Raw genomic sequence first — 25,750 nt, forward strand, 5'->3', positions numbered from 1 at the left:
TCGGCGGGAAACAATTGAGCCAATATTGGTCGAAAATATGGCGGAAAAGTGGTGGCGGGAAAATAATGGGGAGAAGTAACACGAGTTATGGGTAATAAACCTAACATGCAAACCATCGGAGATTAGGAGGCCAATTGGTCGGTAGTTGGCCGATCGGTCCATAGTGGGCCAATCGGTCTACAGCTGGCCAATTGGTCGATAGCTGACCAATTAGTTCTCTGGCAGCCAACTTTCAGTCGGTCGACTTTCAGTCGGTCTCCTATGGGCCGATCGGCCAGCTGCTGACCGACCGGGTCACACTTTCCAAATTTTTTAAAAACGCGCGCTATTCTTGCACTTAAATAAAAAATTCGTATTATTTAAAAAAAATTCGCCACATTGTCACACATGTACATGTACTGGCCTATGGCCCTCTGTGAATAATAGTTGCTATTCCAACAAACATTTACCAGAGTTGTTTCCAAGTAAAGTGCAAGAAAGCTTATTTTACCCCGAACAAAAAAAATCCTCTTTCAGGATTAAACATTAATCAAGAATAGATTGCAGAAATATACATATATTCCAACATAAAAAATGATAATGGAATTTCTTTCTACACATATTTTTTCTGTATAATCATGAACAAGACTATGCTTGATGAATTACAACTAATTTAGCAATGCATCAGAAGGCACCATCCATTTGTAAATAAGACACCCCGGAGTATAAATTAGACATGGCATCTCTTATCTTCATTGCTGATTATCCTCGTATCAGTCTGTGTAACCAAAAGGGTGCTTGATTCCTTAAATCTGGACCATTCATGTGTACTTTGGTTTTTGTTGCTCCATATCTTTGTAACCAGCACCTCCAGGAAGCCCCTGAAGTACATAGCAAGATAAGTTGCAATCTGTCCGACAGAATCATATGATAATTATGGGATCATATGAAAATAAAATGCATTCCCGTCTTCCCGAAACCAGATATATTGACCCTTAAAAAAATGTGGCAATAAATTGTGTTAGCGAAGTAGAAAAATAGGAGAGCTGTGGAACTGTTACGAAAAGTAGACCATGAAACTTGGAGTAGTTTGCTGGGGTTGTAAATTTAGACTTTACATGGATTTAATTAAAACAGCACCCGCTTTGGTATCATGTTTAAAGAGAATATATCTTATTTTTATCTCTTAGTAGAACCCATCATTTTTGGGGAGTCCTTACAACCGTCAAAAAAACTGTCGGAGCCTCCTGTACGGTTCTTCTTAAAAAAAACACAAAAGGCTGAAATTTCTTTGACTGTTTTTGTATTAAGGTCAACAGACTATGTTAAATGCATGGCATAGTTATTAAATATTAGAATCATGGCATAGAGAACCACTAAAATAATTCGACATGCTCAACCACGTAAAACAATTTAAAGGTGCTCCCGTGCGGAATTATAGATGGTTCTAGTCAGTCAATGACCAGGATCAGCTTAGGTTCATTAATTCCAATAATGAAACAAATTAAAACTACACGCTAATTGTCTCATCGAGTAAGATAGCTAAACAGGCACTCAACTTGCAGTTTATCTAAAAGATGAGGCTTTGCAGATTACTTAACATGGAAAAAGCAGCTTCCCCATGATAAAGTATAGATAGCACTTACAGTAGTGAACAAGGTGAAAGGCCCTCACGGACATAGTATACGAACAAGAACGAGTCGTAATGCTGTCCTTTAATGTAGTAGAACATTGGCAATCTTCTAACAAGGTTAAATAGCATCTTCTCATAGAATCTGATTGCAGGTTGATTGTATGAAATTACATGCAAATATACACCCCTGCAGTTGATGATACTTGTACCATATTTAATCACCTCCTGAACCAGGGAAGATGCTGCACGTCGAAGTTTTTTCATGGTCAGCAGAATTTTCAGAAAAATAAAGAAAATCCGGCAATAGGCACTAACCTATGCCAAGGTTTCTGTAACGATCTACCACGCCGAGTGTTAGTATATACACAAGAGTCGGGTCTTTCCACAAACAGCTGTTGCTAAACAAATCTTCAATCTGCAAATTAAGATCATTATTAGCTCTATTATGATCATCTCAATAAAATCAGATTTTTTTTTCGTTTTCAGAACTTGTTGTACCTCACTGTCTTGTGCAGAAACCATCTTGGTGGTAACAAACCCAACAAGCTCATCTGATCTGCTCGTGTCGACAGCGCCCCAGGATATGATGCCATTGCCATTAACAACATCCAGGAAGAAATCCCTCTCATACCTCAAGAAGAAAAGGCACAACGAATAACTGAGGCAAAATTTAAGAGGAACTTATGCAGATATCTAACAATACATTGAAACAGTTTGCGAGCAAGTTTACAGTTTGGGCATAACCGAGAATATTTTTTAAACCGAAGGTCCGTAGACCCAGCTTTATAAATAAAGCAAGCGACCAAAGTCAAAGTTTACATCCAACACACGACTCACGCCACACACGCGCAGCCAAGAACGGGTAACAGCTAACACGTCTTGTGCTAAGCCCAGCACCATAAGTACAAAGCGGTAGGATACAAAGCCCTGAAGCGGGTCGAAAGTGCTAAGTCGCCCTAGTCCGCGCATGCAGCCTCCTGACCTCGTCCACCGCCAAGTCCAGCAACGCGCGATCCCTCGGTCTGACCAGAACCCTCCAAGACTGCATATAAAGCAACATGTGGAAGAATGCGTCAGCTGCATTGCCGATCAGTTTCCCTTCAATAGTTAGTTTGTTCCTAATCTGCCAGAGGGCCCAGCATTGGGCCGCAAAGGTAAACCATACTAATCTACGAAGGGGTCCTAGCAAACCCTGTGCTAAGGCAATGAAATCCCCGACCCCCGCCGGGTTCCAAGTGCAGTGTAGGAGTTCCCTAACCCCGGCCCACATGTATCCCGCCATGGGGCAAGTGAAGAAGATGTGATTGCAATCCTCCACCTCACCACAAAGAGCGCAAAGGCCATTGGACGGCCCTCGCCTCTTGGCCACCTGTTCGCAGGATGGAAGCTTTCCTCGAATCAACTGCCAAAGGAAGACTTTGATCTTGGGTGGGACGCGTGTCCGCCACACCTCCTTGAAGTGTGTAACTGCTGCACCCTGCAGGAGTCCACAATACACCGACCTCGTAGAGTACTCCCCAGAGGGCTCCAGGGACCAAGAAATCTGGTCACTCCCTACTTCGTCCGGTAACCCGTTAATTTCACGGCAAAGATCATCCCATTCGACCTTTTCCGCCAAGCCAAGATGCCGTCGGAACCGGATACGCCACTCCCCGGGATTACCATCGACCACCCTAGTCGAATGAACCGTGGCGAAGGGGTTGGAGCAGCAACCAAAGAGGAGGGGGTAGCGAGTTTTAAGAGGCCCGCGCCCCGACCACCAGTCAAGCCAGAAGTAGGTCCACTTCCCATTGTGAACCTTATGACGAGCTCCGAGTTTGAAATACCATTTAAGTTTCTGTATGGAGTTCCAAAACTGGGAGCCCCTAGTCGGCACATCCCTAGAGAAAAAATCCCTTTCCCCGAGGTACTTTGCCCGAAGCAAGTCAGCCCACAATCCCCCTGTGCACTGGTAGTACTTCCAAATCCATTTCAACATCAGGGCAATGTTCATGGTTTTGGTGTTGAGGATCCCTAAGCCCCCAAATTGCTTAGGTTTACACACTGTGGCCCAATCCACCATGTGGTATTTCCTCCCCTTGCCGACTCCTTCCCAAAAGAATCGGGAACGAGGCCTGTCCATGGCCGCATGGGTAGAGTCATGTAAAAGGTACAGGCCCATAGCGAACATAGGCAGGCTCGAAAGACAGGAGTTAGTGAGCTCAAGCCGGCCGGCCGAGGCAAGAAAGAGACCTTGCCAAGGCTCCACCCTGTGACCCACCTTCTCCGGTAGGAATTCCCAATCCGCTACCCGAAGCGCCCGACTACTCACCGGTAAACCAAGGTATTTCATCGGGAGCTTACCCAGTTTACAGTTGAGCATGTGCGCAACCCTGCGCTGCTCCGGTTCCGTGACCCCTGTCACGAAAACCTCGCTCTTGTCAAAATTGATCTTAAGACCCGACATGTTCTCAAAGCAGAGCAGTAGGAACTTAAGGTTTGCAATCCCCAGATCCGAGGGCTCAATCATGACAAGGGTGTCGTCAGCATACTGAAGATGCGTCACCCCCCCTGGGATGAGGTGAGAGACGACCCCTCGGATGTGGCCAGCCGAGTTAGCCTTGGCCAGCATAGCCGCGAGGCCATCCACAAGGAAGTCAAACAGGATCGGCGAGAGGGGGTCTCCCTGCCGTACACCCCTCGCATTACGGAAGAAGGGTCCCACCTCTCCGTTGATATTGATCGCAGTCTGGCCCCCCATGACCAACTGCATTAACCTGTGGACATTCATGTCCGAAAAACCCTTGCGCTGCAGGATCTCTCGGAGGAAGTCCCAGTTCACCCTATCGTAGGCCTTCTCGAAATCGAGTTTAAGCAGGAGGCCCCCAAGCCTCTTGGCATGGAGTTCATGTGCAATCTCATGCAGGGCGAGTACCCCCTCATGCAGACATCTACCCCGAATGAAAGCAGTCTGACTTCTATCAATGGTTCTATGAGCAATCGGCGCCAAGCGGGTTGCATACGCCTTTGCAACAAACTTGAAGATGACATTGATAAGCGCTATAGGCCTAAACTGCTTGATTGTGTCCGCCCCCTTAACCTTTGGGATCAGGGTGATGACCCCAAAGTTCAGACGCGCGATATCCACCCTACCCAGAACGAAGTCGTTCAGGATCTTGAGGATGGGCTCTCGCAGGATTCCCCAGAATCGCTTGAAGAAGGTAACCGGCAACCCATCCGGCCCAGGCGCGGAATCCGGCCTCATGCTGAGAAGGACCTCATCAAGCTCAGCAGGAGTGAAGGTCAACTCGAGCGCCAGGTTTTCCGCCGGGAGGATCTGATGGTCCCCAGACCACAAGTCAGAGTGGAGGGAGAAGACCCTTTCCTCCCCCCTAGAACCCATAAGGCCACGGTAGAACGAGTAAATGTGTTCCATAAGGCCCAGCTGCTCGTCGACCTCCCCGTGGTCCGTGACAAGCCGAGGGATCGAACACTTCCGTCGCCTCCCGTTGGCGATGGCGTGGAAATACGCCGTGCAGGAGTCCCCCAAAACCGTCCAACGCACCCTACTGCGTTGCCTCCAGTACTCCTCCTCGAGGCTGTCCATGAGGAGAAGCTGATCCTCCAGATGGTATCTGAGGGCCCAACCCTCCTCATCCAGCCCGTCGGAGTCCGCTTGCCGGTCGAGACCGTCGATCTGCGCCAGGAGGTCAGCCCTAAAAACCTTCCGCTCCTTCCCCAAATTGGCTCCCCAGCCTTTAAGAAATTGGCGTAGGTTCCGAGCAATGCATTGCCATCCATCAATGCTGTCCCAGTGAGGTCCCAGCTCGTGCAGGTAGCGGTGTATTTTGCCGTAGATGAGCTCCCCAAAGCCCGCCACTCGGAACCACCATGTCTGAAAGAAAAACCGTGGTGGTCTCCGAACCGTGACTTCCCCGCTATCCAGGAGGAGTGGGTTGTGGTCTGACCCAATCCTAGTGATAGCCGTCACGGAGCAGAAAGGAAATGCCGCCTCCCAGGCGGGCGAAACAAAAACCCTGTCCAGCACACATCTGATCGGACAGAGTTGTCTGTTAGTCCAGGTAAAGCGGGCCCCCGCCCGGTTGATCTCCCGAAGCGACATGGCCGCAATGGAGTCATTGAACCTACGAATCCGAGGCCAGTTGATGTTCCCATTGTTCTTATCCCGATCAGACCGGATAAGGTTAAAATCCCCGGCCACCACCAAAGGCACCGTGCATTGCTGGACCGCGAGCTCGAGCTCCCCCAAGAACTCCTCAGTGCGGGAATGGTCAGCCGGACCGTAGATCAACATAAAGCACCACTTCATGTTGATGTTGCGCTGCAAAACGGTGGCGCTGAGGAAGAAGGTCCCCATCTTCCACGCCCCAACCTCGAAGGATTCATCCCTAAATCCCAGGAGCATACCGCCGGAGTGACCAACCGCCGGTAGATGATTCCAAGCGAAGAGGCCTCCCACCTCTAGGCTCCGCAACTCCGCAGTGGAGAAGTCCTGCTTAATGGTTTCTTGAAGCCCGATGATGTCCAACCTGTTGGTTCTAATATAATCCCTAAGTTGGGTTCGTCGGCCCTCCCGACCGAAACCCCTAATGTTGTAAGAGAGAGCTTTCATCTAGCAACTGTACGTTTGCCCCGCCCCTTCCGCACCGCCAAAACTGGGCAAGTAAGGCGTTTCGCGCGTTTCCCCTGCACCGTGCCGGACTTAGATGCTCCCTGCATCTGGTCATCGAAACCGTCCGGCACGGGACCCTCCCCGCAGGGAGAGGTAGCCTCGGCCTCCCCGGCCGTCGCAATGCGCGCAGCAGCGCCCCGGATCTCCACCGGCTGCTCCGCCTCGGGCTCCGCTTGTGCTGCCTCCCCGGCAGCATGAGCATGGGCCAGCGCCGCAGCCTCCCTGTTGGCCGCCACCTCCGCAAGCGCCGCCTGTGCTCTTTCCTTAGCTCGGATCATAGACAATGCCTCGATAGGAGACCCTGCCGAAGGGGTGAAAACCACACAACTATCCGAAGCCACACGGGAGAGATGAGAGTCAGAGAGGGAGTCAAGGACAGTAAAAGGATTACCTGTCTCCAAGTTCCGCTCCGCCGCCCGCTGTTGCGCCTTCTCCATGGTGGGGGTAGCGGCAGCTCCCCGGTTCCTCAAGCTCTTGCGGGTCGTCTCGACCACCACCGTCTTCGTGCGCTTGCCCTTGGCGGCCTTCTGCCTGGAGTACGTCGCTCCGCCCTGAACATCCTTGGCCGAGCCCGCAGCCGCGGGTGGCCCGACCCGCAGCGCCTCCTCCACCTCCACCTGGGCGCCCGGCTGGCCAGCCCGACCATCGCAGGGCGCAGCCAACTGGAGCCCCTCCACCACCAACTCAGTATCCACCAGCATCATCGACTGAGGGGAGAGGGGTGGTCGCTCCCCCCCAGCCGGGCTCGAGCGCACCCAGGCATCGACCGGATCCACCACCATGGACACCGTGTCGTCGGAGGTGAGGGAGATCTCCTCAAGATCCCCAGCGTGGGCTTTCTTGCGCGCCTGCCCGTCCGCATCCTCCGCCGTGGTGAGCGCCCGGCCAGCCCCACCTAGGGTCAGCGAAGGGAACGGGAGGGACCCCAGGTTGGACCCGTACTGGTCGCCAATGCCCGCCATCCCGCGGCGCAGCTGCGGCGCACTGCTAGCCCCCTCCGTGCGCAGCGCATGGGACCTGCCCGTGCCGCCACCCTGCAGCGAGCTCACGTCCGCCGCCTTATCCTTCTCCTTGCCGCTCCCCTTCCAACCATGCTTGTTGTAGTCTCCCGTGCTGTGATCCTCGGAGTCATCGTCCCCATCCTCGTCCCTAGGCGGTGCCGGTGGCCGAGGGGCTCCATCATCCCCCGCCGTCCCATGGCCACGACCACCCAGCTCAGCCGACACGCCCACGTTGAAGGGCACCCCATTGACGAACACCTGGATAGTCCCCTTGATTCTCTCCGGGTAGCGACATTGGAATCGCATCCGGATAGGCTCGGTCATCCACTTCCGCAAGGAGAGCTCATCAACCTCCAAAGGCCTGCCCACCATGACCATGGCCGCCATCAGTCTGTCCACCTCCAGAAGGTCCCGCGGGACCCCGGTCAGCCGAACCCACGTCGAAGGGAGCGCCTTCCCCGGTTGGGGGGCCAAGAAGGCCTCCCGAATCTCCACATCTGTCTTGCTCAGGGGAAGGTAGAGCTTCCCACTCCCCGTGCTCATCTTGAGGGTGGCCCTGGACGGGAAGTGCACCGTGAACTCAGACTCGGTGATCTTTGACACCTGCCAGTCCCACAGGTCGTCCACGAGGTTCTTGAGCTCGTCAGACAGCTGAGACTCTGACAAAGGTGCCCCTTTGAACTTGATCACCGCCGCAAACTGGTCTCCCTGACCCTCGTCGCGAAGCGGCTCCACGTCGATGTTGAAGAAGCCACCGCCCGAAATTGCGTGGCCCATGGACTGCAGCAGGAGGGGCTTGCCTCGGGTCGGACAGCTAGCGGAGCTGTGGCCCTCCTTGCTGCAGATGATGCAGAGGGGTTCGAAGGAGCACTCGGACTGGAAGTGCCCGGACCTCCCGCAGCGGAAGCACTCTCCGCTGGCTGCGGGCGCCGGCGCCTGCCCAGCCCCTTGCTTGGCCTTGCCCTTCTGCCTCTGGGAGCCCGCCGCACCCTGCGACTGGGATCTGCCCGCGCCGCCCTGGCTCCCCTGGGCACGACCGCCCCCGCCCTGGTTACGGGAGCCCGAGTGGTACGGCTGCTGCCTCTGCCCTTGCGCCCGCGGAGGCTCCTGGGAGCGCTGACGGGACAACTCCCTGTCCTGCTGCCGGCCCCGACCGACCTCCTCCGCGTACCTGCCACCATCAGGTGTGGGCCTCCGGTCATCGCCGCCCCCGCCACCATCGAACCTCCGCTTGTTGCCGTTCGTGCCACCCCCCTGGGAGCTGTTGCCGCTGTCGAAGCCGTAGCTGCTCGAGCCGTTGCCGCCGTAGCCGTTGTTGTTGAGGTTGTTGCCCTGCCCGTTGTTGCCGTTGCCGTAGCCGTGGCCGGAGTTGTCGCCGCCGCCATGACCGTTGTAGAAGTCGCCCGCGCCTTGATTGTTGTTGCTGTAGGCACCACGGCCGTCCCGACCATCACCGCCGCCGCCTCCGGCACCGCGCCCTTCACGCCTGTCGCCACCACGCCCACCGCCGTAGTCACCGCTCCGCTCTCCCCCACGGTCGCCGCCGCGAGCGCCGCTCCGATCTCCCGCCCGCTCGCCGCGCCTCTCCATCGCCACCACCTCAGCAAATGACCGCGTCAAGGGGGAGGGAGGAGGGATGCGGTGAAGGGATCTTGCAAAACGCCCGCGCCGCCGCACCTCACGAGCACGGGCAGGAAAACCTAGCTTGGGGTCTCTGCATCCCCGTGGGATCCAAAGCCACTTAACTGGCTCCTGTCGGGCTTGGAAGGCCTCCACCGGGCCGGAAGACGCCAGATGGGCCCGCTCCCCAACCACGGCCCACGAGAGCGGCCCCGGAGTCACCCCAGGACTCAGGGCCATCATTGGGTGGGCCTCCGCAGCCTCCAGGCCCAGAGCCAGCCCACCCCCAGGAACCGTCTCAGCCAGCGTGGCAGTAGGGTTTGGCGGCCCTTCCGCACCATCCCGCACCGCCGCCCCGGCGGCCGCCGCCGGCGCACCGACCAGCAGCCGACGCGCAGAACTCCCCGTCCTGGCCGGCGCCACGGGCCAAGCAGCCCCACCAACACGCCGCCGGGGGAGAGGGCTCCCGTCCCCTAACCGCCGGAAACGCGGGGCGCAACCCCCGCCGCCGCCGGGGAAACGCGAGCACCTGCCGCCCGGGGAGAAGCGGCGATGATGGAGGGAGCCCCCAAGCTCCTCCGCCCGCGCAATGAACCCTCCCAGGGTAGGTCTGGCCGGCGGGCAGCTCGCCGCCCGGAGCTCCCGCCCAACCTCGTCGTCCTCCACCGAAGACCTAGCTTCCTCCTCCGAAGAGCTCGCCTCCCCCTCCGCCCAGGGAGAGGGCCGAGCCCAGAACCTGTCGCGCCTCCTAGTCGACCTAGCCGGCGACCACGAGCCACCACGCGGCTCCGCCCTCGTCTCCTCTGAGCCGCCGTCAGAGACGGGTGCGGCCGCGTCGCCGGGGTCGCCATCGTCGTCGCCCTCTTCGTCGGGCTTACCGCTTCGAGCCATCCCTAATTCCACCATCATAACCGAGAATATCACAGTGCCATTCATTCAGTTCTTGTACCTTACAGGAAACAGATCAACATGAATCTGCTCGAGCACCTGGAGATCCGAGAGCCGAATCGGGCGGTATTCTACCGTTGGTTGGAATTTATATGTTGGGTCCAACATGAGGAGTTGAAGCCTGGAGCTCTCCTAGAGACAATTCTCTCCAACTCATCCGTGTGTCAGCCCCAGCATCCACAATGCCGATTCCTGTCCAAGCCAGCGTGGGATTATACTCCGAGGGTAGTTCTATTTTGAATCGAATCTGGGTTATCACGCACAGCTACATTATCAGTTCCGGGGGTTACACGAAGAAATCCTCAGTCTAGCATCACGAATCCACCAATCAAGTAATACGATTTCGCCATGAACGTGTCAGGTAGGTCGAGAGGGGCCGAATCAGATGTAACCTGAACCTAATAGGTTGCGATGATTGATCGGAAACAGAGCGAGGGGCGGAACTAACCTTGCCGATGGACAACGCCTGGGCTCAGATGAAGGGATGGGAGCGCGCTTTGGCTTGGTTCCTCGGTTCAACACTTCGATTTGGTGGGGGGCGTTGACAAAGAAGATGAAAGCTGGCGGCTCTGGCTGGAGAAGTGGTGGGATGAATCGGGAAGTGTAACACGCGTGAATGGAATTGTTTCAGTTTTCAACTCTTGGTTCCGAACATAAAAAACTGTTCGTCTAGCTCCTTGCCACTCATACTATCACATTCAAAATTGTTCCGAGTCTGGGCATATGCAGTTGACCTTAAAATGATACAAATCGCCCAGAATGTTGCATATGTCTTTTTATGCTTGTCCCACCGCTAGAAGAAATGTTGCGATGGGGTTGTAATAACACAAAATTTTGTTGCGCCTCCAAATTTTAAGTTCTACAAAGATCAGACGATGATAGATGGGCTGATTTTTGCCCGCACTCTGCCCGACTAGCTCTTGGCGCGCATCACCATTATATTGTTTTCCTTTTAAATTAATATGAATGGAAGTCCAACCTACCGGTGAAAAGAGCCTCATAGTCTTTCCACTCTTATCTTTGCATTTGCGGAAGAACGCAATGTTTCTCTTTGTTGTTATGTTTGAATTGGTGAGGGTTCATCTAGGGTCCCAAACTTAATCTTTATGCCCATGTCATAAGTTGCACGTGGTCCAAGCGCCCGACTCCAATCTAAGACTCCAATCCAACGGTCCAATCTTTGGTAGTCCTCAGACCTAGCTTTACTGATAAATTTAATACACAATGCAAATTGCCCACCAAGTATAATCTTTAGACCCATGCCAGAAGGTGTAAGGAGATTGTCTGTTATAGATGAAGGGGAGAGGGAGGGAGAGAGGGGGGGTCGCATGTTGAATTTTAGATATGAATCTATTTTTTTATGGATGACTCCTCCTGAATATCACTTTTGGCAACTTTGTAAGAGGAACACTAGAGAAGACAAATCAGAGCCCAAAGGTACACAACATGGTGGTGCTAGCAAAAAAGGCGGAAACACGAAGACGACACTATCGTCAAGCGACATACAATTGTTCAGTATATTCCGTAGCAGCGCACATATTGTTGAAGTGGTGTAGACCTATTTTGTGTGAGAGAGATTTGAGATGTATAGAACCTTATAAATATATACCTAAATCATTTTGTACAAATTAACAACCAAGAGTCCAATTAGCCCACTCCATGCCATGCAACCATGCCAATTAAGCTATAATCACCTAAAAAATAAGTAGTTGTTATATATGTAACTGACTTAAACTCACTGACTACTTTCATGCAAAAAAATTTTTTTTGCTTGTCTCTCACAAACTAATCATCCATTTTTGGGCAGGCCTTTCTCCCGCGTGGGTAGCCTGCTCCAGCTTCTCATCTTTCCTGCTACTCAACAATGTATCTCTTTCGTGCTACTCCACGGTGTATCTCTCTCTTCTTAATTTCTTTTCCATGCGAGATGAGCCAATAAAAACTTCACCGCACCCAATCCATGTATTCTTCTCCACCTCGTCGGTACGGGGCTTCTCCTTATCCGCTCTAATGGAGAGTTCGAGGAGCTCAATAACATGGATGAAGTCATGCTTGGAGTATGAAAATAGGGATATTCCTAACGATGTCACACACCGAAATACGGGTAACCGAGGGGGACCATGTCTGCGGTCGTTTGGTTTGTCATCGAAGTCCACCGAGCAAGATTCGTGGCCGGCAAGCCCAAATCAGCAAAGGGCGCTGCAAGCGTGTATGGTGGTTCTTTTGTACCCATGTGCAACATGTTGTGAAAAGTCTGGCGTATGCTTCAATGGAATTTTTTCATGTTACAAATATGTTATGATCACGCATGTTGTCCACATTTTGTTTTCATGTTGTGTGTGTTGCGTCACATTTTTCAATATATTGTAACCGAAATAGGGATTTGTTGCATGCCTAGATTCTTTTGCAGCATAAGCATATTTACTTGTTGCTAGAAATTTGGATGATTCTTAAGCAATGAAAAATTGTTGCAATGACGTTACAAGAGAACAATAAATGCTGCCAGCAGATGTTACAAGCAAAAAAAAAATGAAATGTTACAAACATACTTTTTTTGCAGCGTTCATATGTAAGAGATTTGCTATTTTAAGTAAATCATCACACCATGGAGAAAGTGGCTGATTTCTCCAGCTGTAGTTGGGTGACACCTAGCACTGGCCAAAATGTTGTTCGGACTCATAATAGAGAGATATCTTAGGTAATAGAGGGGCATTTTGGGACAAACACAAGAAGACGGAACAAACATAAAAAGACTTGTAAACATATACTCAACCAATGGAAAATACATGTAAAAGTAATAAGAATAAATACTTCATTTGTCTTAAAATAATTAATTTGCTCAATTTTTATAGATACAAATATATGTATAACTAAGTAGTACATCTACTTCTAAATCTAAATAGAATTAAGCAGGTTATTTTAGGACACAGGTTTTCACTCTTAAAGGACGGTAAGTCGGTAACAGATTCGGAGGACGGAGGAGTTATAAATACAGTAAATCTTACTATAGTCCGACTCCGGATCAAACGCTCGCAAGTCGGTACAAAAGGCCCGAGAGGCGCAAGCAAGAAACAGTGTTGTTCTAATCGCCCGTCCCGATATTCGTCGTCCTCAAGCCCCGACGACATATTCGGGGCCGCGCCGCCGCAAAAAGCTCTGCCCCGATTCTAGTACTCCGGAGCTCCGGCGTCGGACTCGGACGGCAATGGTGCGGAAGTCGTCAAAGCTGAGGGGCGGCCCCAGATGTGTCGCGCCCGCGCCGGAGCTCCACTGCAAGGCCCTAAACCCTATCCCCATCCCCGCCGAGATCCCCGAGTGCTCCCGCGCCGCCGAGGCCCCCCTCGACGCCTTTGTGGACATAGTGGACGAGGAGCGCCTCGGGCTCGACGTCCCCGCTGTCGCTGGTGTGGAGGAAGAAATTGTAAGAGCGCTGGCGGAGATGGGCATGGAGTTGACTGAGGAGGAGCTGTGCGCTAACGATCAGATGCAGGAGGACGAGGTGATGTGTCGTTTTCATGCTGTTCGATCAGTAGTTGATGGTAAAGCATAATTGAGTAGCTTCACTCCCTCACGGAAATTTATAAATTAAATGAGTAGATTCTGTGATAGATCACCGTAGTGAACTTTAAGATCTTTTCCGCTACTACTGATTTTGAGGGCCGATTGTGAGGACTGGAATTATGTTTTCAAATTGTCTGAAGTAGCCGCCCCTATTTTCGGTTTATTTTGCGCACCCACAGAAGAGAGATTGTACAGTTAAGCCATGCCTGCTTAATTTTGTGCTGATTTAAAATAGTACTCTACTTATTTTGCTGTTATCCTGCTTTTAAATTGGATGTATGCTTTTTTTTCCTGGAACACACACCAAAGCATGCGTTTAAATTGGACGTGTGGCGATCACTTCTTTTCGTCTGATACAAACTAAACTTTAATGTCCAGATACTTGTCTTGGGAGCAATTTTTGGAGACAGTCTAGTCATGTTAAACAAAAAAGAAGGTCAACGGTCTTTCCAGGTATGACCATCACAATCAATTTTCTAGCCATATTATTGCTAGTAAGGGCAATGTTTCAACCAATATGTTAATGTTGTTACACAGATTCATGTGCATATTGAGATCCCAGATGGTATAGATGTATCGGCAAGGCTCGACTACGGTACTGGAACATTAAATTATGGGGAAGCATGTCATGGTGATGCCTCTGATGATCTTGTGTACAAGTTTAGAGTTGATCATTTGCCTCCAATCCTGCTAACATGCTACCTGCCTCCATCATACCCGAGTCATCAACCTCCAATTTTCACCATCTCCACCGAATGGCTGGGCAAAGTGAAGCTTTCGTCATTATGTCAAATGTTGGATATGATTTGGGAAGAGCAACAGGGCATGGAAGTAATATATCAGTGGGTTCAATGGCTCCAAAACTCTTGCCTTTCTCACCTAGGGTTTAGTGATGAGATAATTTTAAGCAAAGGTGATCTAACCTGTGATGAAGATGGTGAGGATAAGCGTGCTTGTCCAGATGATTCTGCACCTGATGTTATAATTCCAAGGATTATGAGATACAATGATGATAAGCGTCATGAAGCCTTCTTACATGATATCCATGACTGCATGATTTGTTTCAGCGAGTATCCTGGTAAGTCTTAGTTTTCTGCACGACTATATACAGACTTATACTGTGGAAGTCTTGAGCTGTGTTATATTGAAAAACGATTGGTGTGTGATGGCCTTGTGGTTGTACGACAAATATCTGTTGTGGCTAGATATTACCACTCTACGTTCATCTTAGTTCTCATTACCCAATGCATCAGCTAGATATTACCACTCTATGTTGTATAGATGCCATATTAGAGGTTTTCATTCAGATGACAATCATTTTCCCTTGCTCTGGCTAGAAATATAGTGCAATGAGGTATTCATGATGCTTGCCATATCCAACTAGGATATATTCCATTTTTGTTAACCCTTAGTATCCCAATTAATTGTGCTTCTGATTCTAATTCAGTACTTCACTATATTTTCTATAAAAAAATCATTACCTCGCAGGTGTCGATTTCATCATGCTTCCATGCCATCATTTATTTTGCCGAAAATGTATGCAAACATATTGCAAAATGCATGTCAAGGAAGGAACTGTATTGAAGTTGACCTGTCCTGATACAACATGCGGAGGCATTGTTTCTCCTAATATATTGAAAACACTGCTGGAGGAGAAAGAGTTTGAACGTTGGGAAGGATTGCTTCTTCAGAGAACTCTCGACGCCATGAATGATTTGGTTTATTGTCCAAGGTGCGAAACTGCTTGCTTGGAAGATGAATGCAACGATGCAGTGTGTCCGAGTTGTCTATTCAGTTTCTGCACACTTTGTACAAATCACCGTCATGTTGGGAAAGAATGTATGACTGCAGAGGAAAGAATTCGTATGTTGGAGGTAGGAGAACTTTATCTCACATATATTTTCCTTATCTTGGACATGTAAATTGTGGAGCTGTTTCTGTACTAACATATATCCGCTAGCAAACAGAGAAGACAAGGGTTCTGGAAAAGTGACACTATTTCTGGATCCAACGGACAGCAGCGGAATTACGATGGCAATAGTGAATTACCTGATGCAGGCGGACATAAATTGCAACACGACATTTAATCATATTTAACACATCACTAGATAATATTTAGAATATTGATATCAGGTCATTTGCCTCATGATCTCATCAGCCTATGGCCCAGGGTGGACAGATCATGTCCTGCAGTCCCTGAGTGGCCAAGTGTGAGCCTACCCTCATCCAACAGGGGATTTTTGTATCCAATAAATACTGCAAACACATTAGCATTGCTTGCTAACACTAAGAGGGGCACTTGATGTTCTAATTGTAGGCTAACTTGATAGATATCTAAGCTGCCAAATGCCAGCATTGTTTGTTGTTGTATACACATTGAATACCGATTCGCCATATAAGTTGCTTTTTGTAACTAGTAATAGATTTATGTGGTTCACTGCACTTTTAGGCTAGGTGTTTTATAGGAAAAACGCACATGTATTTTTCTTTATTTCTATACACATTTTCTGGCTAACTATGCTAGAGACAATTTTGTATTTTGACAAACTTGGGTAAAAATGAGGCCAACGTATATTCTTTCGGAGAAAAAAAGATGCATACGTTGAGTCATTTTGATCTGTTATGTCCTTAGTTCTATGTGTTTTAAATGGTTGACGTGAATGCTAACTTTCCTTTGGTGCAGGAACGGCTAAAATCTAGGAAACTACAGAGTGATCAGAAAAAGATAGATGAAGCACGCAGCCTCCAGACAATTATGAGAGATGCAAAACAGTGCCCACGATGCAAGATCGCTATATCTAAGATAGAGGGATGCAATAAGATGTCATGTACTAACTGCGGGCATTACTTCTGCTACCAATGTAACTCTGAAATTTCTGGATATGATCATTTCAGTTACAGGTGAGTTCTCTTCTAGTGATATATATTTTGTTTTCATTGCCATAGATTTTACTTGACAAAAACAATCGTGTTGTTGTGTTCAGATTGGGTGCATGCCAGCTTTTTCCTCAGGAGGAAATCGATAGATGGGAAGCGCAAATGAATCCAGGGAGAAGGAGGGTTCAACAGCAAGTGGATGCTCCAGTTCCAGCTCCTGCCCCAGTGCCCGAAGTACGATATTATTACCCTTGTCCTACGTGTGGCAAACAACGTGCAAAGGTAACATGAACTTTTTTTTTTTGCGTTCCATAAAGACATCTTAGACAACAGCCATAATAATAGTTAATGAGAATGATGCAGTCCCCTACCTTTGTTTTGAAACCGCCAGCTGCCTCTCTTTTGTATCAAAAAACCAAACAAGTGATGTTTCTTATACAACTATTTGTGGTCAGTTCATTCTTTATAAAATAGATGTTTCCATTAGGACTTTTACTCCTTTGCTTTGTGCTTACCTGCAGGTACGATGGTTAAATGATTTAATCTGTTTATTCCAAGCTTGATTATACATAATTTGATCACTCGTGACTCTGATATAACTTCGACAAATAAATTATTTCTTGGTGTAGTTTAATGTTAAAGTAAATCAGCGGCTGATCTCCAAGCCATGATTGCTTGTTAGCTTGAGCCATCCAATGTAGGAGTAATCACAGCCTGCATGCTCCGATGAATTCTTAACCCCTTGAAGCTGTGGTTCTTATTTTTCTTTTCACATTGCACAACACAAATGCTTCATGATTTGTATACACTTTGATCGCAGATTGGAAACAATAACCACATCAGGTGTTCGTCATGCCGCACACACTTTTGTGCATTGTGTCGGAAGACTGTAGATAAAACTTCACGGCATTTTGGTCCCAGGGGATGCAAGCAGCATACTGCAGATCAATGAGACTGCCTGCCATATGTGCATCACTTCAACAACAGAGCAATGAAAAGAGAGCGGAATGCTGCCATACCGTGATTTCTCTCTCTTTTCCGTTCGCTCCTGCACGTAGTTATGCTGCAGGGTGTTCTATGTACATTTTTTCCCCCTCTTCTAACCAATGAAAAGCCAATATTTGCTGGATATTCCTTTTTAAATGTATTACTGGTGGTTTGCATATATAGTTATATACCCATCTCAGCACACAGCCTCAGCTCGGTGCTTCCAGCATTTTACAGGGAGCTTCATTTTCAAGTCTCCGAATTCTTGTACTCGTAACATGCTCTCGGAGTACTTGCTTGGAATACCTAGAAATTAGTCTCCAATATAGGCTGCTACCAATCATCATTGAATCGGATTGCTCCAGATTAGTGGTGGCGGTCTGTGATAGGGCTCAAGATCGTTCAGCCTATATGCACTTCATTGATTTCTGAGATTAAGTTAATGATTTTTAGTAATCATGTTTGCAAAATTGTATTAGTAGATGGAGGGCAAGCGAGGGTTAGCCACTGTCTTGCAAATTGGGCGAGGAAAGAGAGTAGAACGATGGTGTGGTTTGGCTCAGGACCTGATGGCTGAATCTGTTTTAATTCCTGCTGACTAATAAAGATCTGGTTTTGCCTAAAAAACAACAACAACAGATCAACCGACAAGTACCGAGATAGGATATTACAAAGCACAATTGCCGTAAAATCAATCTGACAATAAGTATCGTGGTTTTAGTTCAAATCCGATCCATAATAAATGTCATAGTTTTAGTTCAAATTTGACCATACACATTGCATAGTTCATTCAGGGGTACAGTAAAAGGAGTACCACTCCATCGCATAGTTTTGGTGAGATTGAAGGAAAGGAGCTTGTGGTAGTAAAAGCGGGGCCTAGTTTTTTCTTTGTAAGAAGATCCACACAGCATCTAAGACCATGCACATTTCATATCCACATAGTATCTAAGATCATGCACATTTCATATCCACATCTATCGATCTATTTTACATATTAAGGACAGAGAAAATGGCAGCCTCCTAGCATAGTTACCGTAGAGGGATCAATTTTAGCCAATAGAAATTCATCACGTCAGTTGGATGAAATAAAGAGCATCTCTCAGCTCCACTGCACATGCACGGTAGTGACTATTTTTGACCAATCACCTCGCGACACGCGTCGGTAGTTTTCTATAATAATTAGTGTTGAACAGTAATTGTTTTTCCAAAATTTTCCAGACGTAAATCATTAGCTCCAACAATAATTACCCGACCTGTAGTTATTAAACAGTCGACACTGAAAGTATTTTTCGCATGTAGTTATTCATAATTTTCCAACAGCGTGTAATTCTTCAGCGGCAATTTCTCATCAGCAGCTTACATCACAATGAACAATAATTTCCCCTTTGAATTATTTTGCCAAAAAAATCCGATGAAAATCTTTAACGCCAACGGTAATTCCAGCAGTAACTCTACAACCATGTGTAAATTTTCGGCAGTATTTTCCCGGCAATAGTCGGTAAGCTTCGACAATATTTTTTCGATGGAAACATTAAACTTTAGTAGTGATTTCTCGTCGGTAATTATTCATCGCTAATTTTCCAACGTCGGATAATTCTCTAGTGGTAATTTCTTAGCAGCAACCCCGTACCTTGCTGACCAGTAATTTTTCGTTTGTATTTATTTTCCTAGTAATTTTTCCAATGCAGATCTTGAACTCCAACGGGTGCGGCGTGACGTCGCGTAAATCTTCCTAGTCTATATATGAAGGACAAAGTAAATGAGGCTCTCACGGTGCTCCACCCCAAGTTACTGTAGATCATGTATTGCCTTAGCCACGAGCATCTAGAGCCGCAAGTACCGATCCTTTTATACATGCTAAGGTGCATGTCCGTGGGCTTATTTATCCTGGATGGCTTCTGCGACGTCCTTCACATCGATAGTCATGTTGGTGAAGGCCGTCAACTCGTTGTCAGCGAAGGAACCCCTCTTCCTCTTACCTGTGTGCAACTTTTCAAGGCGTCAACATGCTTCTCAGGGAGGGCATCTAGGATCACTGTGTCAGACTCTTGCATGTCAGCATCCTCAGCTGAAGATGCTACTGGAGGCGTGCCCTGGGCCTCACTCAAACACAAAGATTGTCTGCATCTCATCGTAGTTCATAATACATGCTCAGGAACTCGACGTCCTTGGGATGATCCTACCATTGATATGTTAGTTGTGCAGATCGAAGTTAGTGAGGAGGATATTGTGCTAACCGAGACGTGTCTGTGGTAGTGGTCAATCTCTGGGAGGATGGTTTTCGTCTCCTCACACCATTGAGCACCGCTAAGATCACAGAGCCTACTGATGAGCCATCGCACCCTCCATTTCCTCATGTGATTGTACACTTGTGTGGAGCTAACATCAGCACCGCAGTGCTCCATGAGGGCCTTGGCCATGGCACTAAGGTGGACTTCCTTGAAGCCTTTGTCGGTTCAGACGCCGCTCATGATCAGCGCACACATCTTGACAAGGACGAAGCTAGACATGAAGGGGAGCCATTTCATGGTCCTCTTCTGTGCAGGCCTCATGGCCTTCTCCGCGTCAGTGTGGTTCTTGGCCTTCGTCTTCCTTCTAGTGGCCAACCTTGCCGCTAGCTTTACGCCACCTAGGCCTAAAGGGAAGCCACTGGTCCGTCGACAAGCGGCACATCGGTAGCCGACACCTCGGACTCATCAAAGGGCTGTGAATCTGGGACCTGCGAGGGGATATGTAACTCCTCCACTTAGACACGTACCTGGCTAAAGTCATCGCAAAAGAAGTTTACATAGTGACCACATTCCACAGATGAACAAACCCACAGATCATATATATATCCTACACAATGGCAGTGCAGAGTTCGAAGACCATAACTGTAGTGCAAAAAACAGAGTCCTGATCAAGTCCATCGCGAACACGAAGGAAAAGGTCCGAGAGGCCCAAGCACGAGACATGTCCTGTTCTAATCGCCCGCCCCGAGGTTCGTCGTGCCTGTCTGTCTAGCCGCCGGTACCGCCTCAAGCCCCGACGAAACTCCGAGCCGCGCCGCCGCAGAACGCCCTGCCCCGGTTCTACCAGCCGGTAATCCCCAAGACTGCAATGCCGCGGAAGTCGTGGAAGCCGAGGGGCGGCCCCGGACGCGTCGCGCCCGCGCCTGCGCCGGAGCTCCAATCGAAGGCCCTGGACCCTAACCCCGTCCCCGCCGAGGTCCCCGAGTGCTCCCGCGCCGCCGAGGCCCCGGACGACGTTGCCTCCGTGGTAGTGGAGGTGGGGCGCCTCCGCCTCGACTCCCCCGTCGCCGCTGCTGAGGATGTTCTGGTGCAGGATGGAATTGTGGGGGAGCTGGCGGGGATTGGCGGGGTGGAGACGGAGTTGAGTGAGGAGGAGCTGCGTGCTAACCATCAGATGCAGGAGGACGAGGTGATGCGTCGTTTTCTCCCTCTCATTGAGACTCGGGGATGTTCTTGCTGTTCAGTATAGCATAATTGAGTAGCTTCACTTCTCATAAAATATTTAAATTAAATGAGTAGATTTCTCGAAGAAATCACCGCAGTGAACTTTATGATTTTCTTCCTGGTGCTTTGTCTAGTGATTTTTTAGGGCCAATTGTGACTTGTGAGGACTGGAATTGTTTTTCCATGTCGGGCCAGATAAGAGAAGAGTCAAGCCATGCCTGCTTTTGTGCTAATTTGTGGTTTTGGGTATAGTAATGGTTTGTGCCATTCATAAGAAAGGATTGGGACAAAAATATCATGCCAAGACATTCGATGGATGATGAAAGAGTTAAATACTATCGAAGACACTAGCCTCCAGATGTTCTTATTATGTGTTATATTGTTTTTAAATTGGACTTATGTTCATCACTTCTTTTTATCTGATAGAAACTAAACTTAATGCTCAGATATTTGCCTTGGAAGCAATTTTTGGAGACAGTCTAGTCATTTTGAACAAAAAAGAAGGTCAACGGTCTTTCCAGGTATGTCCATCAGTATCAATTTTCCAGCCATATTCCTTCTTGTAAGGGCAAGGGTTTTAATATATTATTGTTGATACAGATTCATGTGCACATTGAGATCGAAGATGGTATAGATGTATCAGCAAGGCTCGACTATGGTACTGGAACATTAAATTATGGGGGAATATGTGATGGTGATGCCTCTGATAATCTTGTTTACAAGTTTAGAGTTGAGCATTTGCCTCCAATCCAGCTAACCTGCTACCTGCCTTCGTCATACCCGAGTCATCAACCTCCCCTTTTCACTATATCCACCGAATGGCTGGACAAGGTGAAGATTTCGTCATTATGTCGAATGCTGGATATGATTTGGGAAGGGCAACAGGGCATGGAAGTAATATACCAGTGGGTTCAATGGCTCCAAAACTCCTCCCTTTCTCACCTAGGGTTTAGTGATGAGATAATTTTAAGCAAGGGTGATCTAACCTGTGATGAAGATGGTGAGGATAAGCGTGCTTGTCTAGATGATTCTGCACCTGATGTTATAATTCCAAGGATTATGAGATACAATGATGATAAGCGTCATGAAGCCTTCTTACATGGTATCCATGACTGCATGATTTGTTTCAGCGAGTGTCCTGGTAAGTCTTACTTTTCTGACGAGCTGCTTGTAGTGTTATATACATACTTGCACTGTAGAAGTCTTGAGCTGTGTTATACACTTGTACTTAACAATGATTGGTGTGTGCTGGCCTTGTGGCTGTACGGCATAGACCTATTTTGGCTAGATATTACCACTCTACGTTCAGGTTAGTCCCCATTACCCAATGTATGATCCTTATTTTTAGAGTTGACTAGATACTACATCTGTAACATTATTGTATAGATGCCACATTAGATGTTCTCATTCAGATGACAATTTTTTTTGCCGGGACTGTGTATTTCTTTGTAAAACACTAGAAATATAGTGCAGTTAGGTATTTTATTATTTCCATGTCCAACTTGGGTATTTTCCATTTTTGTTAACCCTTGGTAGTTGGTATATCTCAGTTAATGTTGCTTCGAACTCTAATTAATTTACTTTGCTATATTTTGTAAATTCATTGCCACACAGGCATAGATTTCATCATACTTCCATGCCATCATTTCTTTTGCCGGAAATGCATGCGAACATATTGCAAAATTCATGTGAAGGAAGGATCGGTATTGAAGTTGAAGTGTCCTGATACAAAATGTGAAGGTGTTGTTTCTCCTAATGTATTGAAAACGCTTCTGGCGGAGGATGAGTTTGAACGTTGGGAAAAATTGCTTCTTCAGAGAACTCTTGACGCCATGAACGATTTAGTTTATTGTCCAAGGTGCGAAGCTGCTTGCTTGGAGGATGAAAGTAACGATGCAGTGTGTCCAAGCTGTCTATTCAGCTTCTGCACACTTTGTAAATCTCACCGTCATGTGGGAAAACAATGTATGACTGCAGAGGAAAGAATTCGTGTCTTGGAGGTAGGAGGACTCTATCTCACATATTATTAGCTTATCTTGGATATTGTTAAAGTTTGGTCTCTTTTCAGTACTACTCCTAATATCCATTTGCAAACATAGAAAACGAGAATTCTAAAAAAGCGACACTATCTTTGGAACAGCAGAATTGTGATGGCAATTGTGAATTACCTGAAGACGCACAAAAATTGTAACAAGACATTTAATTACACTAATCACGTCATTAGTTGAATGATTAATGTGAATACTAAATTTCTTTTTGTTTGGTACAGGAACGGCTAAAATCTAGGCAACTAGACAGCGATCAGAATCAGTTAGAAGAAGTACGCAACCTCCAGGCAATTATGAGGGATGCAAAACAGTGCCCACGATGCAAGATCGCTATATCTAAGATATCAGGATGCAATAAGATGACCTGTTCGAACTGCGGGCATTACTTCTGCTACCAATGTAACTTTGCAATTGTTGGATATGATCATTTCAGGTGAGTTCTCCTCTAATGATATTTAATCTTTTTTCTCATTTTCATAGCTGTGCCTTGACAAAAAAAATCATGTTGTTGCGTTCAGACCGGGTGCATGTGATCTTTTTTCTCGGGAGGAAATGAATAGATGGGAAGAACAAATGAATCCAGAGAGAAGGGTGGGTGCTCCAGCTCCAGCTCCTGTCCCATTGGCTGAAGGACGATATCGTCACCCTTGTCCTACATGTGGCAAACCAAGTCCAAAGGTAACATGAAGTAGTTTTTTTTATAAAGATATATCTTAGACAAGCAACCATAATTTTTAATGAGAAAATGGTGCAGTTGCTTACCTTTTTGTTCTCAAAGCTTGTTGTTTCTTAATTCTTATAAAACTATTCATGGTCAGTACATTTTTTGTAAAAAAACCATTAAGACATTTTACTCCCTTGCTTGTGCTTTTGCCTGCAGGTATGATGATTTAATTGTTTCCATTCAAACTGTTTATTCCAAGTTTAGTTACATATAAGTACTCCCTCTGTTAAAAAAAAACTTTTAACAAAGTTTAGACACTTTTGGTGGGACGAAGGGAGTATATAACTTTGACCACTCACGGCTATGATATAACTTGGACAACGAAATTGTTTGTTGGCATAGAGTAAATCAGCGGCTTGTCTCCAAGCCGTAATTAGTTGCTGAGCCTGCACGCTCAGAGTGAATTCTTAACTGCTTGAAGCTGTGGTTCTTATTGTTTCTTTTCACATTGTACAGCAGAAATGCCTCATGATTTGTATTTACTTTGGTTGCAGATTGGAAATAATAACCACATCACGTGTACGTCATGCCAGACGCAGTTCTGTGCGTTGTGTCGGAAGACTGTCCAGAGAACTTCACAACATTTTGGTCCCAGGGGTTGCAAGCAACATACTGCAGATCCCGACTGACACTGCCATATGATACATGCCAGGGGCTGGTATAACCCCTTCTAATGATCTGCATATATTCAGGATACGGCCTTGGCATTTCCTGCATTTTGCAGGGAGCTTGATTTTCAAGTCCCCAGGTTCTTGTATCGTATTAGTGAAGATCAACCAAGAAGTACTATCTGTACCAAGAGGAATTATATCAAGAATGTCAATTTCTTGTTACTTGTCAGGTTTTTCGTTGCATTGTTTGCTTCCTCTCTTCTAATTTCTGCATGCATCATTGTTTCTTGTTGGGCTATACCCATCGCCGCCCACTTACCACGGCTTGTTTTGTGGTAAGCCTGCGTCCAGAGGTGCTCCCCATCACGGCATCTGTCGTCTGTCATCCCCTCTATTGGATTGAGGTGATTTCAGGGATTTTATGCCCGCTTGCAATCGCTCTGAACCAGGGTCCAGGTTGTTGTCCCATACTATGATTCACAGTCAAATCTAGGATTGCACCTCTAGTAACTTAGTGAGTTGAAAGCACAATCCCATGATTCCCCCGTCCATAAAAACTACTATCTAGTACATCTAAATTTAGACAAACTTGCGACATCCTTTTATAGCCAGAGTTAGTACAATAATTATTCAAATGTCTTTATTTTTAGTGCACCATCATAGGTCTACGGAGATTTGCTATTAGGGAGAACTATCTGTGCAAAGATTTAGTTGAACACTTCAGATAGGGAGGGCTACGAATGCATATGGAGTAGGAGTATGGACTTTAAACCCAAATGTTTGTCAAGGGAAAAACTTACTACGATTGGTATCCATCCAGGCGACGGGGATGGGAAGCTACACAATAGCCTACCTACTGTGCTCTCCGCGACTGACCACATAATATGCTCGATGTGGTAGTACCAACGACCTACGCCACTATATTCCCTCCGCATGTCAAACAGTCTGTAGATGACATGTGTCGAACAAAACATGAGACATATAAGAAGACACAAAAGGGGTGAAGAATATGCATAGTATAGAGAGAAAATTAATACGCTGAACGCCCAATTTTCCCACGATAAATAAGTGAGCATTCATGTAAAAAATAAGTGTCGCAACTTTGTCTATATATGAATGTACCTAGGTGTATTTTACTTATAGATACATTTGTATCTAGATAGAGTTACGACACTTATTTTTGAAACATAGAGAGTACTAAAGGGAGAGGTCGATTAATGTGCATGATCCTTATGCAAGCACGTGGATTTATAATTGGAAAGCTAGGAGTTAGTTGGATGATGGTCAGCCTGCTTGATAGTCGTCTACTCGTCTATGACCATCTGATCAGTGTAACCCTACTCGCCGAAGGTAACATTTTCGTGGTCTGTGTGCAACATTTGCCTGCAACATTATTTGGTTGTCTGTAAATATGTAAAAATCATGCAACATTTCTAATTCATCCATCTAGGAAATACAAAAATCATATGCAACAAATATTCATTTGTTTACAGAAAAACATAAAAAAGCATGTCACCGTTTGTAACACTAAAAAACAACTCAAACAACAAAAGTGTCACACACATCAAACAATAGAGAAATACATTTGCAACATTGAAAAAATTCCTTTGTGGCATTCACGCAGAAATTACTGC

The 25,750-nt window shown here is 47.2% G+C and overlaps 3 protein-coding genes across 3 annotated transcripts; 2 read left to right on the plus strand and 1 right to left on the minus strand.

Annotated features, from left to right (window-relative positions):
• Positions 1-574: 574 nt before the first annotated feature.
• LOC124678498 (histone acetyltransferase MCC1-like) lies at positions 575-10,047 on the minus strand. The gene is made up of 5 exons (XM_047214374.1): positions 9,855-10,047; positions 2,111-2,243; positions 1,928-2,027; positions 1,626-1,854; positions 575-860 (listed from the first exon to the last, which is right to left on the minus strand). The coding sequence occupies exons 1-5, from the start codon at positions 9,959-9,961 to the stop codon at positions 710-712; spliced, it is 720 nt and encodes a 239-aa protein (XP_047070330.1). The 5' UTR covers positions 9,962-10,047; the 3' UTR covers positions 575-709.
• A 3,011-nt stretch (positions 10,048-13,058) lies between these two features.
• LOC124677368 (E3 ubiquitin-protein ligase RNF14-like) lies at positions 13,059-17,243 on the plus strand. Its single transcript, XM_047213358.1, has 7 exons — positions 13,059-13,352; positions 13,793-13,867; positions 13,952-14,492; positions 14,903-15,288; positions 16,098-16,315; positions 16,399-16,573; positions 17,112-17,243. The coding sequence occupies exons 1-7, from the start codon at positions 13,059-13,061 to the stop codon at positions 17,241-17,243; spliced, it is 1,821 nt and encodes a 606-aa protein (XP_047069314.1).
• A 3,134-nt stretch (positions 17,244-20,377) lies between these two features.
• LOC124677369 (E3 ubiquitin-protein ligase RNF14-like) lies at positions 20,378-24,151 on the plus strand. Its single transcript, XM_047213359.1, has 7 exons — positions 20,378-20,698; positions 21,180-21,254; positions 21,334-21,874; positions 22,348-22,733; positions 23,003-23,214; positions 23,300-23,459; positions 24,000-24,151. Exons 1-7 carry the CDS (start codon positions 20,378-20,380, stop codon positions 24,132-24,134), a joined length of 1,830 nt encoding a protein of 609 aa, XP_047069315.1. The 3' UTR covers positions 24,135-24,151.
• Positions 24,152-25,750: the final 1,599 nt, after the last annotated feature.

Source organism: Lolium rigidum, chromosome 7 (assembly GCF_022539505.1).
Source record: "Lolium rigidum isolate FL_2022 chromosome 7, APGP_CSIRO_Lrig_0.1, whole genome shotgun sequence".
NCBI lineage: Eukaryota > Viridiplantae > Streptophyta > Magnoliopsida > Poales > Poaceae > Lolium > Lolium rigidum.

Coding starts and splice junctions, on each gene's coding strand:
- LOC124678498 (XM_047214374.1), bottom strand. CDS start 9,961: ATGTTGGACCCAACATATAAATTCCAACCAACGGTAGAATACCGCCCG. Junction 2,244..9,854: donor GTTGATCTGTTTCCTGTAAG/GTACAAGAACTG, acceptor TTTCTTCTTGAG/GTATGAGAGGGATTTCTTCC. Junction 861..1,625: donor CTTTCACCTTGTTCACTACT/GTAAGTGCTATC, acceptor TATGTACTTCAG/GGGCTTCCTGGAGGTGCTGG.
- LOC124677368 (XM_047213358.1), top strand. CDS start 13,059: ATGGTGCGGAAGTCGTCAAAGCTGAGGGGCGGCCCCAGATGTGTCGCG. Junction 14,493..14,902: donor TTGTTTCAGCGAGTATCCTG/GTAAGTCTTAGT, acceptor ATTACCTCGCAG/GTGTCGATTTCATCATGCTT. Junction 15,289..16,097: donor AAAGAATTCGTATGTTGGAG/GTAGGAGAACTT, acceptor CCTTTGGTGCAG/GAACGGCTAAAATCTAGGAA.
- LOC124677369 (XM_047213359.1), top strand. CDS start 20,378: ATGCCGCGGAAGTCGTGGAAGCCGAGGGGCGGCCCCGGACGCGTCGCG. Junction 23,215..23,299: donor GTTGGATATGATCATTTCAG/GTGAGTTCTCCT, acceptor TGTTGCGTTCAG/ACCGGGTGCATGTGATCTTT. Junction 23,460..23,999: donor GTGGCAAACCAAGTCCAAAG/GTAACATGAAGT, acceptor CTTTGGTTGCAG/ATTGGAAATAATAACCACAT.